The 14,949-nt window shown below is 39.7% G+C and overlaps 1 protein-coding gene across 6 annotated transcripts; it reads right to left on the bottom strand.

Moving 5' to 3' along the window:
• Positions 1 to 1,729: 1,729 nt before the first annotated feature.
• Positions 1,730 to 13,577, bottom strand: tpm1 (tropomyosin 1 (alpha)). 6 transcript variants are annotated; one of them, XM_053319662.1, is made up of 10 exons: positions 13,342 to 13,577; positions 12,879 to 13,004; positions 12,582 to 12,707; positions 8,855 to 8,988; positions 8,464 to 8,581; positions 8,063 to 8,133; positions 7,223 to 7,298; positions 6,969 to 7,031; positions 6,787 to 6,856; positions 1,730 to 2,567 (listed from the first exon to the last, which is right to left on the bottom strand). In XM_053319662.1, exons 1-10 carry the CDS (start codon positions 13,453 to 13,455, stop codon positions 2,485 to 2,487), a joined length of 981 nt encoding a protein of 326 aa, XP_053175637.1. In that variant the 5' UTR covers positions 13,456 to 13,577; the 3' UTR covers positions 1,730 to 2,484. The 6 variants fall into 6 exon arrangements, with proteins under 6 accessions (XP_053175637.1, XP_053175639.1, XP_053175638.1 ...); XM_053319659.1 differs by lacking the exons at positions 1,730 to 2,567; positions 12,879 to 13,004 and adding exons at positions 3,784 to 4,615; positions 5,492 to 5,570 and having other exon boundaries at positions 13,342 to 13,571; XM_053319661.1 differs by lacking the exon at positions 1,730 to 2,567 and adding an exon at positions 5,488 to 5,570 and having other exon boundaries at positions 13,342 to 13,573.
• Between the last annotated feature and the right edge of the window lie 1,372 nt (positions 13,578 to 14,949).

Genomic DNA, 14,949 nt, shown 5'->3' with positions numbered 1-14,949 from the left:
GGTCACTTTTATCAAGTGCCTGGTGGCGATCAGGATGCCTTAAACAATTTTAAGGCATACGGGTTATATTATTACAGATAAAAAAAAGTTTAGATTTGTAGTCCTGCAGTGAGTGTGTGTGAGTGTGTGGGATGAAGGGGAGGAACATGTTGGGTCACACATCCTGGCAATTTGTCTCACTTTCCCCAGCATTTTCAACACCTGGTGGAGTGGTTCTAATTGCCACCAGGTTTTTAAAACAGGTGTGAGGCCACCTTGCAAATGATCTCCACTGATTTCCTTTGCTGTTTGCTTGGGTAGCCTAAAGCCTTGTATGACATAGTGTGCAAAAATGGATTCCTTGCAACATAAAAAAGGTGTAATTTATAGCATCTATAAATGGCTATATTATTTTAATTAGTCTTGTGATTTTTTAAGAGAATACATACTATTATATAAATGGTCCTCTGCTGCCACCCATAGGAATGTTACAGTAACTTATCCCAGTCATTAAATATAAATGAACAGCTTTTACCTATTTCTACATTCTACTTCACCCATGTGAACATACAGTATGTGTGTATGTATATATGAATAAATAAATAACACCCAAATCCATACTTTCTATCGTTTAAGGCTACTCAAACAAACAGTAAAGGAGATCAGGATTTGATTTGTGTGGTCTGCCCTTCTTTACTGATTGAATGATGAAGTCCCTTTTGTCAGGGAAGCCCTGGCCTCTAACATTGCGCCCCAACCACATATACAATCCAGCCCCTCGAAAATGGAAGCTATTTGCTTGGCCCTTGAGTAGGAATGTTTGTTAGAGAAAGCATCTGTTGTAGAGGTAATCCAAAATGCCCCAGCACCCTCCATCAGGACTCTTCTCATTCAAGTGGAAAGTACTGCTATTTCACTGAAATATTAGTGTTTTTCTGTCCTTCCTTAGTCTACAAAAAATGGCCTTTCACCCTCTACACTTAATGTGTATTTGGCTTTCATCTCGACTTCCCATGTTTGGATAATAATGGTAAGCCACAAGACAGCTATGTTCTGACCTCCTGGTTTATGCAGGGTGTCTGTCGGTTGCACACTCTTAACCACTCTTGAACTCCTTCTTGGCACTTGGTTACAGGCCTGGATACTATGATAAGGCCCCAGCTGAGCCTCTCCAAGATGTGGGACTAAAACGTTACCACTGAAAATGACACTATTTTTATTAGTGACAATAGTTTCAAAGAAACAGGTGGGAAATTTGGCAGCTTTGATTGCAGCTTTGATGATTACACATAATGAAAAGGTATCTTAATTCAGGAGTAGGTATTTACCTTGATAAATACTGTAAACCTAAACTGAAAACATCTGGTCACAACTCAGGTCAGGAGTTTAGAATATTTTCCACCATTGCTTCTTGGTTTGATTATTTTGAAACTGAATTGATATGGTCCAGTGGTGCTTAGTGAGCTCCATTGAACCGAAGAAACACGTGACATGTTGTTTTCCCCCCAGCTGGAAGTCAAGTTAAGGGTCAAGCACAAATGGGTACAGTTGTAGCACATTAGATCTTCATCTGTTTAGTATAATTTACATATTGTACATTTCTCTGGGGGAGAAAAGTCTAGGTAGTTTGCATTGCATCAGGTTTTATTCAATCATCCAAAAATTAGGCTATGTACTTTAGTTCATCTCTGTGATGGACAAAAGGCCACCTATTAACCACAAACAAAGTTAGAAAACTTTCAAAACGTGCTTTTATTTATATTTAATATTTTTTACATTTCAAATATGATAACACTTGGAACATCTACATTAAAACAATGCTAAAACAATGCACAGCCAGATGAATGAAATCATACTTTACAGACAAGATGAAAAAAATTTGAACCATAGTTTTAAGAGAAAACTAAGAATATACTGTAATGTGTTAACATTTTGGTCATTGCTTAACAATACAGTAGCACCAGTATACATACTGACAGGCATAGTCAAAGTATACTTACACTTGTGAGGAAACTTTTTTTTTTTGTTTTCACATAGTTTGTTTTACAGTATGCAAAATGTGCATTATATTGAGTTTTAATTAGGTACAAATTTTCTCCAATTTGTCCTTTGGTATGTGCATAATCAAGGTGGAATGCAAAGTACCAGATCATCTTAAATGCAGATGTAGGAAACAATCTTTGTAACCAATGGCACATGTCATTTCACCAGATGGCTCGACAAAAAAAAAGATTGCAAAGGGCATACATCATTACAAGATAAAAACTGGCTTGCAAAAACAACCATGTTTCTCACTTGAAACTTCAAAGGGAATGGTTAAGCTTTACTTCCCCTTAGCTTTGCTCCTTGGTTGAGTTCCACTGAAAGCAGGACGGTGCGATAAGGAATAGCATCTGGCTATTTGTTCTCCACCATGGGCAAGGTACGAGAAGAGGGGTTTATGTTAAGCAAGGTGCAAGAATAAAAAAGCCAAAACCACAATGTGTGTGGGGTCAGACCGTCCTTTTACAAATTATTCAGTTCCATTAGAGTCTGGTCCAGCATCTGGTGCATATCGAGGTTCTCTTCCTTAGCGTGTGACAGTTTCTCTGTTAGAACATCAAATGAAAAGGTTTTAATCTCACACAAGCGAGCATAAGTCAGCCAGCTGGTTAGCTTGCATTAATAATCAAACTGACTACATTATTCAAATCAGTCATTAAATGTGGGTGCTTTCTAATCAGACCTACTCAGCACTGAGAGAAAACAAGAGAAACACGATGAGTAAACAATCTCATACTATGGATATGCAAGCAACCATGCAAACAGCTGACAACGTTCTTATACACATAAACACAAAACAATCCATAAAAATGCCTTATTGTATAATGTTATAATACTAATACTAGAAAATGATACATGTGAGGTAATCCCTGATTGTCACTATCTTTTTTATCACACTTCCACCAACACCAACACAGATTTCAAGCAGTGCAAGCATCATGTGCGGACAATGCAAATGGAAGTGCTTTGGATCATATACACAGATCAGACATAGTCAGTCATACACACGTTAAAAACAAAACAGATTAAACATTCTGACAATTTAGTCCTGGTTCAAGGCCACACGTAGTTCATTAGTAAGAAGGCGTTTTTTCTCAAGCTGCTGGTAGAGGCCATCTTTGCAGTCAGACAGCGAGTAGGAAAACAGAAAGAGGACAGGAAATCAGGAAAAAATAGTGCTATGCCTATTGACACCTACCTTCTCTAGGGCTGGAGACTTTGTATCATCTTTGTATAAGACATTGAAAATATCTGAATAGCTGTTCAATAACACAATCATATATTTTGATGTTCCTGTTTTGGCAATATACTCTTCATATTTTGATCCGCAACAGGTAAAGCAAAGCAGGGTAGTGTGTGCAGTGAAAACAGAGGGTGAGCAGATTTGAGCGATAGGTAGAAGAAACTAAGGCAGACTCAAAATAAAAACAAAACAAAAATGATGATAATGATAATGATGATAAAAATAATGATCTATAATGAGAATAATGGTCTACTCTTTTCCATTAGGTACACCTTATCATGTGCTAAAATATATCTGTTCAGTACTGGAACTAAAGAAACTGATACTGAGAATTAACCACTGTGTAGCTTCAGTTTGGTTTGACATTATAAAAAGAGTTTAAGGATATGGCTCAACTGCTCTGCAGACTCATGTCTTTTGAATTGTGAAGTCTCAAGCACACCAGAAAACTTCTCACTTCTGCTCATGTTTCTGTCTGAAGTTATGGCAATGACTTTCATAAAAAGACTCAGAATGTATGATTGTATGTTTATTTAAACATATGACAGGATACCGTGTATCATACAAAGCCCCATGTGTCATTATCACTGATGTCTTAATAGAGAGTGAAACAATGCTTCTCAATCACACAGTTTTCCCAGAAACCAGAGGAGTCTCAACATATCTTACATACTGTTCTGTATTCCACTATTTCTCTACTTTACTACATTCTTCCTAACAACAATCCAACACCAGTTTCCTCCAATTCACAAATTTTCCAGATTCAGTTCCTCCTGTCACAGTACTAAATGCTGGAAAGTGCTTGCATGCATCAGTCTCAAAAGACAACTTGGCTCAGCTTTCATCAAGTACCTGTAGTTCTTCTAGGCGCTGTGCATTTAGCACTTACTCTGATATTCCTAATATCTCAGCTTCACAGAACAATATTTAAAGAAAATAAATAAGTACAGCCTTCGAAATCTTTATAACTACACCAAGGAAAGCAGGGTATGGCTCAACAAATGGTTTGTTGAGATGCAGAAATAAAACATAAATACATTACTTAAAATCAAGGCTTCCTGGTTTTATTAGAGCCCCTTGAAAATAAATAGAAATGAAAAAAAAGAAAAAGGACAGAGTAAAGAGATACAGCTTACATAGAAGGAAGGACGTTTATTTTTACACAACGTAGAAAGATTCTAGGATTCTGTACAAGAGATGGGATGCAATTAACTTTGACGTAAGGAGGAAAACATGAGGACAGGAAAGCACAGACAGACAGGGAAGGGAAAATGGAGAGAAGGCTGGAGAAAGATGACAGATGCCACTCAGCCGGAAGGAAACGTCTTTGATGAGGTGTAAACAATTTATCTGTGTGGGAGAGAAGAGGGTACAGTGAACCAGGGGAGGCGGCGCACACCCACAGAAATTTTGCGACCCGTACTACAGAACCACAAGAGCTACGGCACTCACTACAAAAACATCAATGCATGACTGAAATGCATTGTGAGAAACGACAAACCGACAACTTGAACACAAACTCTCCCAGAGACAAAGTTAATTTAGCAAAAGTTGTGATTCAAAAACAGTGATACTAAGTTATGGCAGTTCAACTGGCCTATTGACGGAATAAAAGGGGACTTCACAAACACACAGGGCCTTTCTTCTGAACAGAAGTAGACCATATTAGTAGAAGACAAAGTGAAACACACTTGGAGAAAAAGGAAACAATCAAGGTCACAGTGAGTGAATCTGATTCAATGAAATGCTTTCTTCATGGAGTCCACACTTCAATAGAGAACTAGCATGCATTACTTGTGATCTCAAAATATCATGGAAATTACCATTAATATTTTTAAATAGGGGAAAAAATGGCATTGATCACTTCTCACATAAAAAGTAATACTACACAATTGACGCAGCAAACAACAGCAACAACAAACCCCCCCCATAAAAAACAGATCCATGCTGTTTTTGTTCATGCAGAAGATTACACCAATGATACTGATACAAATCTTGTATACAGTATCATTTACACCAGTCAAGTGTGAAAGGAAACCACTTCGAGTGATATATTTCAGGTTGGCTTCAAGAACACACACATGAAAATCATTTGTGTTTCAAGTTTTAGAATAATTTTTTTAAGACTAGATTTAAAAAATTATAGCAATAGGCCGCTGGTGTATAGAGTGCACAGCAAAAGGAGGTTGACAACAGAACAAGCAGGCTCAGCAAGCTGAAAATTACATGGAAGTCATGTCGTTGAGGGCGTGGTCCAGCTCCTCGCTGATGGCCTTGTACTTCAGTTTCTGAGCATACAACTCATCTATTGGTGGGCCAGAGGTGCAAGGGGGTGTGCAGTGAAAGGGAGGAAAGGTGGAGGAGTACGTGACAAGGTGGTGAAGGGTGAAGCATCCAGACCATTGCCAAGACAATGAGGAAGATGGGAAAAAAATTGGAAAGAGGAAAACAAACTTACATCAGAAAATGATCAGAATGAAAGTGCAACAAAAGTCAGGGAAAAGTTCTCAGTACCATCAAGAAATTGACAATTTAGTTCACTGCTGCATGGCTCTCAGCCATTTATGCCCCTAAAAAGACTAATTGAAGCCAACACCTAGTCACGATATATCCCCCAAAAAGATTCATTTCTATCTTGGATCTCAAAAACATATATTATGAAAAACTCACTTTTCCAGTGCTTGCACATAGTGTATTTGGATCTCTGATGTGCCTACTAACTTACAAACTGTGAAATAAGACCACCCAGTTACTTTGTTGTGTACTCTTGTGATTCAACACGCCATTCAGATTTTATGCCCCTTCCTACATCACGTGGGGTGAAGCTAGGCTAAGCACAAAAAAATGTGCACATAACGTGAGGCTGGACCAGGGGACAGAGTTGCTGCTTGCCAACATAACAGAGAGCCGCCCAGAGTGCAGAGCCAAAGAATCGCTGCTGCAGCTTCTCAACCTGGCCAGAGCTAACCCCTGGGTCACACACCACCTCAGTTGCTCTCATCAATAATAAATATCTTGAATGCTGCTAACTTTATATAATTTTAAACTTACAGGAGTATATACACCTATGTTTATAAACAATAACTTCACTATCATAATTATGCCTTAAGATGATGCTATATTGAGTGTGGATGGAGCAGCTACAATGTTAGCATAGCTCTGATCGATCTGAGGTCCCTTCAAAAAACAAGTATTTTAAAAAGCTGTTTGTTTCAGCCATTTGAACAGGGCTGTTAAGACAGGATGAGAAAACCCCAGGAAACAGTGTTAACTTGTGAACTTAACTTGGGAATATAATATTGCATCTTTAACCAAAGACACTAATAAGAGGACACTACAACAAAAGCATGATGCTGTCTGAAAAGGAGGCATGATGAAATTAAGAGGGAAACAGAATTGAAAAGCACAGTAAAGAATGGCTTGAACAGATTTTTTTAAAAGTACTGTACACTTACCTTCATACCACAACTGAAATAATAAACATTTCAAAATTAACAGAACAGAATTTAGAAAAATCATACCTTCCAGGTCATCAATGGTCTTCTCAAGCTTGGCTACTGATCTCTCAGCGAACTCAGCACGAGTCTCAGCCTGTGGTGGAGAGACAGATTTATGAGTCAGTCCGACACTTGAACTGTAAAACTTCACCTTTGACTTTTAAAAATCAAGCCTGCAACCCCAGATAAGGTCTTGTGAAACTTGCCTCCTTCAGCTTGTCAGTGAGGACCTTGATCTCCTCCTCATATTTGTCCTCCTTCTGTGAGTACTGTGGGACAAAAGCAATGGTAGGAGTCAAACATATGGTCACAGAAGTGATACCATACAATTTGAAAAACATGAATACAGTCAGGTATGATAAAATAAGAGAGAAGTGAAGAGATCCAACGCCCTATCCACAAGTCACCTGGGGAGGTGTGGGGTTTGACAGCATGCAGTTGGCCAGAGGGTTGCACTTACCTTCTCAGCCTGGGCCTCCAGTGACTTCAGGTTGTTGGTCACAGTTTTCAACTCTTCCTCAAGCTCAGCGCACTTGCTGATGTTTTAGACAAGGGGGGGGTGGAGGGTAAAAGTGACAACGAGGGAACCAAGGATGGACAGAACCAGGGGAGGACACGAAATGGGTAGAGTGAAAGTAAAAGAGAGGGGGGAAGGGGAAACAAGATAAATAAGATCTACAGGGATTAAACAAATAGGGAACCTCAAGTACTTTTTAAGTTCCTTAACAAAGCAGGAATGTGGGAATAGCAATGTGACTGTTATAATCACACTAACAGTAGTGGGTTAGTGTTAAATAAATGATTCAAGCAAATACGGTGCTTCCCTTAACAGTGAGGTGTTATTCACGCACAGTCCCTGCCATGTTAGAGTCCTGAAAGAGTCTAATATACTCACAATAAAAGAGGAAAAGAACAAACACAGCAAGCAAAGCAGAAGCTTCATTCAGCAACGTGAATGAAAATGGGAAGAGCCACTCATTGAACAGTATGTGTGTGTGTGTGTGTTTGTTTTGGTTTAGTACCTGTGTGACTGAGTTGTTTAGTGATTTCATGCTTTGCTCCAAAACTCTTAGTTCATCACCCACTCTTCGAGATCGTCTGTTAGTGGGTGTGGGGTATGCGTGCAAGCCAGAAACCATTGAAACCATGGTGTGCATGCAAATAATCAGCACATACAGTAAGAACACAGGGATCACTGGAAACAAGTACTATACTTTATGCTTCAGTGCTTCAAGCTCAAGTTTTAATGCCATCATACATGCATGTGTAAGTGCAGATGAAGGTAAAAGGTGAAACGTACGTTTCTGACAGCTCAGCGCGCTCCTCTGTACGCTCCAGGTCACCCTCAATGATGACCAGCTTACGAGCCACCTTTAGTTGCAGCACAGCAAAGTGTTACAATACAACTAATAACTGATGACTGTGACACAATTAGGAAAAAGTTAAATACTATCTCTAAGATTTTAAGTATACAACTCTAATATGATTGAATCATAATTTTAAAATGTTGCCCCCAATACAGCTACATACAAAAAACAACTGATCAAGATATCATTAAACAAATAATTACATCTTAAAAGTCCACCTATTATCACTAACTGTCTTAGAGTTGTCACAGTTACAGATTTTAGTGCCTGAGCAACTGCATGTTTAGGGTTGAAGAACTATTTTGGGGTAGTTGCCAGTGGCTGAAAAACTCGCCTCCTCATATTTGCGGTCAGCCTCCTCAGCAATGTGCTTGGCCTCCTTCAGTTGGATCTCCTGCAACTCCATCTTCTCCTCATCCTTCATGGCCCTGTTCTCAATGACCTTCATGCCTCTGTGTAGAAATACAAACAGTCAAGGAGTGTTAGGAGTAAGGAACTGACTTGCACACCTTGTCTCCCTGATAGGACACATGTCAGGTGCACAGCAGTGATTGCTAGTAAGTCTTTAATACACTCTTCTAATGTAAATGGATGATTGGTTTCTGACATGACATAGGTAGAAAATAAAGAATTTGGAATGGTATGAAATGACTGCATTATCTGACACAGATCGTGTGACAATGAACTGACAGAGGTGTGAATACCTGCTGCTCTAAAGAACCCACCTCTCACTCTCATCAGCAGCCTTCTCAGCCTCCTCCAGCTTGGTCAGAGCAGTGGCCAGACGCTCCTGAGCACGATCCAACTCCTCCTCAACCAGCTGGATACGTCTGTTAAGGGAAGCGACATCTGCCTCAGCCTAGTGAGAGAAGAGTAGCAACAAGTCAGGAGATGCACATCATCTGTCATACACAAACCAGAACTTACATTATACTGCACACTAACATATCAGCCCAAAGAATGCAAGTAGTGATTGTTATTTTAGGGGTGGTTTCTTTGTGATGCAACCTAACTTCATTTAATGTCTGTAATCACATTGCCCAAAGGTTTCTTTATGTCAGCTGTTGATAAAGGCCCTCCAGGGAGGCTTGCTTGTGCTCCCCATTGACTGTGTATAATGATAACAATGTCCCAAGCTGAATACCCTGTCTCATTATTATTAGGCCCCTGAGAGGACATTATTAAGTCTAAGGTCCTGGTACAATTATACTGCAAATGACTGATCAAATGCTCCACAGACATCCAAAGAGGAGACTCCTGATAACTTGCAATTGTGGGAGACATTTAAGAGGTAATGTTATATATGTCATCAGAGTCGTCTTTTTCTGTTTTTTTTTCTTTTTCTGGTTTTAAATGCTGCATTACTGTCAAATATATAATTTTCTGACTGTTCTAGCTGTTCTATTATTTATCTTTTACTCACTTAATCATTATATCCACATTACTGATGATTATTTACCAAACATTTCATAGTGTAAATATTTTGAGAAAGCATCAAGAATCATCTCTACATTATTGTTGCAATATTGATATCGAGGCATTTGGTCAAAAATATCATGATACTAGATTTTGTCCATATCGCCCCCAGCCCTATTGGTCGGTCAAATCTGGTATCTTAAATAGGTAGGCCTATGTGATTTTTGAAGGAAAAAAGGAGCAGACCTTTTCTATAATTATACAAACCTGTAGCTACTTCTGCTTTTTGGTGTCTGTTCGGCAGGTATGAGACTTGGACTTTCCTGATGCTAAAGTGAAAACAGGATACAACCACCACTAGTTTCACTGACTCAAGAGGTCTTTGCAGGCTGTTTCCACCACAGCTCGTGACACAGTGCAAAGTGCATCTCAATTTGTAAAGCATGACAACAAAGTTTCCTAGAACCTATCAATTCAGGCAGTGGGTTCAACCACATTTACAACACATCATGCTCGGTGAGCAAATAATTGAATCACAAAATGTAAGACTGAGCCAGAGATGAACTCTGACACCTTAAGCTGCAGCTGAAATATTTATTTCCCGTCTAGATAACTGCCGCTATGTTCACATGGGAGGAAATCACTCTTTGTAGTTGTTTCCTTATATGGGCAAGTAAAGAGCATCAGCTCACAGTGCAGTCATGACACCTTAAATGTTACCACAATTTAACTTACTTCCTGGTTGCTGAAAATGATTTATCCAAATGTTTATTATAAAGGGTTACCGGCTTGCCTGCAGAATAGAACAAAGTAAACTTGCAGGAAATCATATTGAAGGGTGCTATTACAGCAAAGTGCATCAAAGGAGATGCAAATGAAACAATTGTGATGAAGCAACACAGTGACACAATGTGCCACGGTTGCTCAACTGTGCTCTGACTTGGGCATCAGCGGCCTAACGTTACCAATTATAAAGAGCTTAGCCAGGAGCAGCAGGCTATCAAAGCCCTCAGCAGAGACTACTCTGTGGTCAAACTGCATTGAACCAAGTAAAACTCAGCCTGCAGCACTGTGGTGCAACTATAAACAGAAATCCCGCTGTTTCACTGCGTTATCAATTCAAACTGTCGCTCTACATGTGCGGAGAACACAGGGGGGAGGCTACCTTGAGGAAGATGTGCGTAATTTGATAAGCAGCTCCTCTCTGGCTGTATACGCTGGGTAAACATGCTTACTTGATCCCTGGCTTTCCTCTCCGCGTGCAAGTCCTTCTGTAATCTCTCGGCTTTCTCTTCAGCATTGTCTGCCTGACCTTGCAAAGATTTGATCTTTCGTTTGACTGCCTCCAGCGATGTTGCTCCGGCCATTGTTTACTCTCAGAAATAAAAAAAGTACTACCCTGTGAGCTGCTGCTGCCGCTGCACAGCTTCCGAGATATTGACAAGGAGCGAGATGACGTCCTTGATTGGGCTGAAAGCTGCGTGAAGACAAGCTTTGTGGAGACGCACTCTGCTGCTGCTTGTCCAGGAAGTGAAGCTGATTTCAAAACCAGGCTTTAAAAAATGCAATATTGCATATGGTTGCGCAAAATACTGCACTATGGATATATGTTGCATCGGCCATAAAATGAAAATATACGACATTTATTTTTTTGATTTGATGTAACAATGCATCATCAATGATAAGAACACATCCATTCATATAGACAGCAATCGTCCTTTTTGCAGCAGACTAACAGAGCGGCAGCGCCCTCTGCGGGTTAACTGGTAGCAGCACACATGATGGCACTAAGATATTTTGAGACTTCATGCCATTCAATAGCCTAAGTCTTCACTGAATACAGTAATTACAGGCTGTGTTTTAAAACGAGAGATTGTAAATATCTCAGTAAATTCCTCTAGAAATATGAAAGGGACACTTAAGGAAAAAACAACGTAATAAAAAGTAAGTAGTAGTTAAAGTCATTTGAGCACCACAGCCGCATTTAAATCGTCCTCTGTATCAACAAAACTTAGGTCGACTATCGCTGGGGATTTGATCAAGGGGCGTTATCATAGCCAATATGATCGGGTAAAACTAACTACACTATGCGCTTAAGTCACATAACAGCATAGCCTGACTCCCTGTTGGAATCCAATTAAAGGATCATTACAACAGGTTTTCCCTCAGAGGCAGTTTATAGGCCCCACTATACAAACTGATTCCGCGGATTGATCCTTGCGAGCAGATGTCTTTTTCTGCTGCACTTTACCCCAACTCGGTCATTGAGACTGTTTGTCTTGAAAAAAAAAAGTTTATAAGGACCTAAAGTGACTTTGTCTCAAGCAGGTCGCGACCTAGCCCTAATCATTTACTTAGTTTTTGCTGACATATATTTAAAGGAGAAAAACAGTATGAGCACGGCGTATATATTTTAAATATTTTAGCTACATTTCATTTTAATAAGCATTTATTGTTAATTATTACTGGGACATTTAATGGGAAACTGTGTTTTTCCCTGTGGTGAGTACAGCGCGCAGCCCGCAGATGTGAGCTCTATCCTGACCATATAAAGTAGTAGGCTATATTTATCCAGGCGCTTGCTCTCTGAGCTCTTGGGAACACTGCACATTAGGCCACATCACTTTTCACTCTGAAAAAGACTTCTTCTGCTTCGACCTACAAGACTGAACACATGGAGGCATGGGAGCATAACATATTAATACATAAAAGACAATGAATAAATTGTATAATAATAATTAGTTATTATCAGTTAAACAGCCGATGTGGCTTTCATTGGGCTGACATGTAAATAAGTGATTATGCATGCGGTCTGTGACAAAATATGGAGCGACAGTTCAACAATAATTAAATAAAAAGTCAGTTTGATGATCCAGGATGGGCAGGTGTGCAAGACCCACACATCCAAGAGATCAGAGAATAGATCAGGACAGTTTGAATGTATTTCTTTGGTGTTGAACTGTCACAAAGTGGTGAGAGAATGAAGGTGTGAGGAAGCATTGTGCAGGAATGGTGCCATTGTGAATCCCTACTTACATCAGTAGCTTGCTTCTCAGCCAGCTCAAGTTTCTCCTGTGCATCTTTAAGAGACTCAGAGTACTTGTCCAACTCATCCTCAGTTCCCTTCAGCTTTTTCTGCAGACTTGCCAATTCGTCCTCAAGCTAGGACGAGTTTCAGTGCGGATAGTTTCAGAGGTGATCAGGAGGGAGACGGAGTGGCGTGAGCGCACAGGCGCAAGAACGCATACAGAGACAGACAAGACAGGAGAGACGAGGACAGGACAGGAAAAAGAGAGAGGAGAAAAGTTAGGGAAGCTCATGCACATCAGGTACCTTGGTGGCGACTTCCTCAGCGGTCAGGAGCTTTTCCTCAGCAGTTTGGAACTCCTCAAACACTTTATCTCTTTCATCTTCAGTAATACGCAATTTCTTTTCCAACTCTCTTATTTCGTCGTCTAACTATACATGCATATAAAAGACATTATAAGGTTAAACAGAATATGAAATAAACATTTATGCAATTTGCTATCAATTAACAATCATTTAACATTTAACATACTAGGCCATATCTACATCACCAACTGACAAAATAGTTGAGAGGAGGATATATAACATCAAAAAAAATCAAGATGTCTTATTCTTAATTTAATCCTCATTTGGAATTATCCTTGAAAACAATTAATCCGTATTTAGGAGGCAGTCCATTTAAAGGGCAGCAGTTTTACATTGCCACTGGTATTCCTTTTTTTTCTATAGATCCACAAAAGAAAAAAAAAGTTTTAAAAACTCAGCCGACCTGTTTGCTTTTATCCTCTGATGCTTTCTTGTCAGACTCAGCCTGCTCAGCTCTGTCCAAGGCATTCTCCTTGTCGAGCTTAAGCATCTGCATCTTCTTCTTGATGGCATCCATGGCTGCTTATTTCTGTTCGGTGGCACCGATAAAACGTCCAAAAGAAAACCAAGGGGAGACTGGGAGAGGGGCTGGGGCGTCTGTGCCTAACTGAACGCTAAGCTGGAGTGCGAGCTCTGCTTCACTGTGCCCTGTCAAATATGTACTTTCAAGAGGGGGGTGACTAGATTCCTTTGCACATCCAATACTTTTTTGGAGGAGGCGTGTGTGGGTGCCCCGACGTTTCTAAAGGATGTCCTCTGCGATTCGTTGCTGCGAAACATTTGACTTTTGGTACGCCTTTATATGGGGTGCAATAGACAAGGCAGCAGATTCCATGGAAAGGCTTCCTAATGGTCATGTAATATAAGCCACTGAATGTACAGAAGAGAAGGAGAAGACCAGGCTGGATGAGCACAGCATTAAATCTCTGCATAAGATCTCAGTACAGTTTGTTTCACTATGAAAACAACTCATTTATAAGTTGTCTCTTTATTTGGTGTCTCTTCTGTATGTTCATTCTCTAGCATCAGTGAAATCTTGGACATGTTTACATTTTTTTAATTAATGGTCTTTTCTGATTCCACAGTGACAGTGTCCTCCTATTCATCAATGACAGACTGGGATTTGGACCACAATAACAATGTCATCAGGCTTTGTGCACCCACTGATGTCTCTGTGTGAGTGTGTTTGGGTGGGTGGGTGTAATATAATATGAGTTGTATTACCTCAAGTTAATTGTGCTGCCTGAGATGAGATGTTTTTGATGTAGCAAAGCAAGCCCTATAGGCATTGTTCACAATTTGAGGGAAGTGTTTACCTGATAATGTATTGGGAATCCTCCCTGTAAACTGTTGATGTGCCATTTGACTGCGGTAGAGCAGCAGCAGCAGTGCAGGAGAGGTTTTATAAAGAATAACAGCTGCTGAGCCTCTGACTGACTTGGCATTCAAGAAATGTTAACTGCTTTACATACTAGTAAAGAAGAATGTTTCAGGTTAGTAATTTTAAACTTGAAGGAGGTTAAAGCTACTTTTAGCCCATACATTTCTATGAGAAATTAGACCTATTTCAGTTGATTATTTGACCAACCAATACCCCTAATTGAGATTTTAAAAATGTTAATATTATATATGCAATGAGCTGGAATGAAACATTTAAATACACAAGGGTGGTTACTGAGGACACACCAAGTGTGTCTTGGTCTTCATAAAGATCCTCAAGGATATATTTAGGATCGCCTTCTCTTTCACGCACCTGCCTTGGTCTGTAATAAGGAGCCAAGACACTGGCAGGAGTCCAAGGTCCAATGTCATTAGATATGGTTCCAAAATAATACTTGTCTTGCCGAGGCTTTTAGTGTGTTTTATAGATAATTGTTGCTATGACTGGCAGACTTGCTCATACTTGTAGAATTAAATAAGCTGCCCCTTCTTCAGACTTTACCTAATCAGTAATGAAATATGGCAGAGACAACATTAGGAATGGTGTTCAGGTGTAATTTCCTTATCATGT

The sequence above is a fragment of the Scomber japonicus genome, chromosome 5, assembly GCF_027409825.1.
Source record: "Scomber japonicus isolate fScoJap1 chromosome 5, fScoJap1.pri, whole genome shotgun sequence".
NCBI classification, from domain to species: domain Eukaryota; kingdom Metazoa; phylum Chordata; class Actinopteri; order Scombriformes; family Scombridae; genus Scomber; species Scomber japonicus.
The sequence above is the reverse complement of the archived record's forward strand: the minus strand, read 5'-3'. Positions and strand labels throughout refer to the sequence as shown.

Coding starts and splice junctions, on each gene's coding strand:
- tpm1 (XM_053319662.1), bottom strand. CDS start 13,455: ATGGATGCCATCAAGAAGAAGATGCAGATGCTTAAGCTCGACAAGGAG. Junction 12,708..12,878: donor CTGAGGAAGTCGCCACCAAG/GTACCTGATGTG, acceptor AACTCGTCCTAG/CTTGAGGACGAATTGGCAAG. Junction 8,989..12,581: donor CTGAGAAGCAAGCTACTGAT/GTAAGTAGGGAT, acceptor TTCTCTCACTAG/GCTGAGGCAGATGTCGCTTC.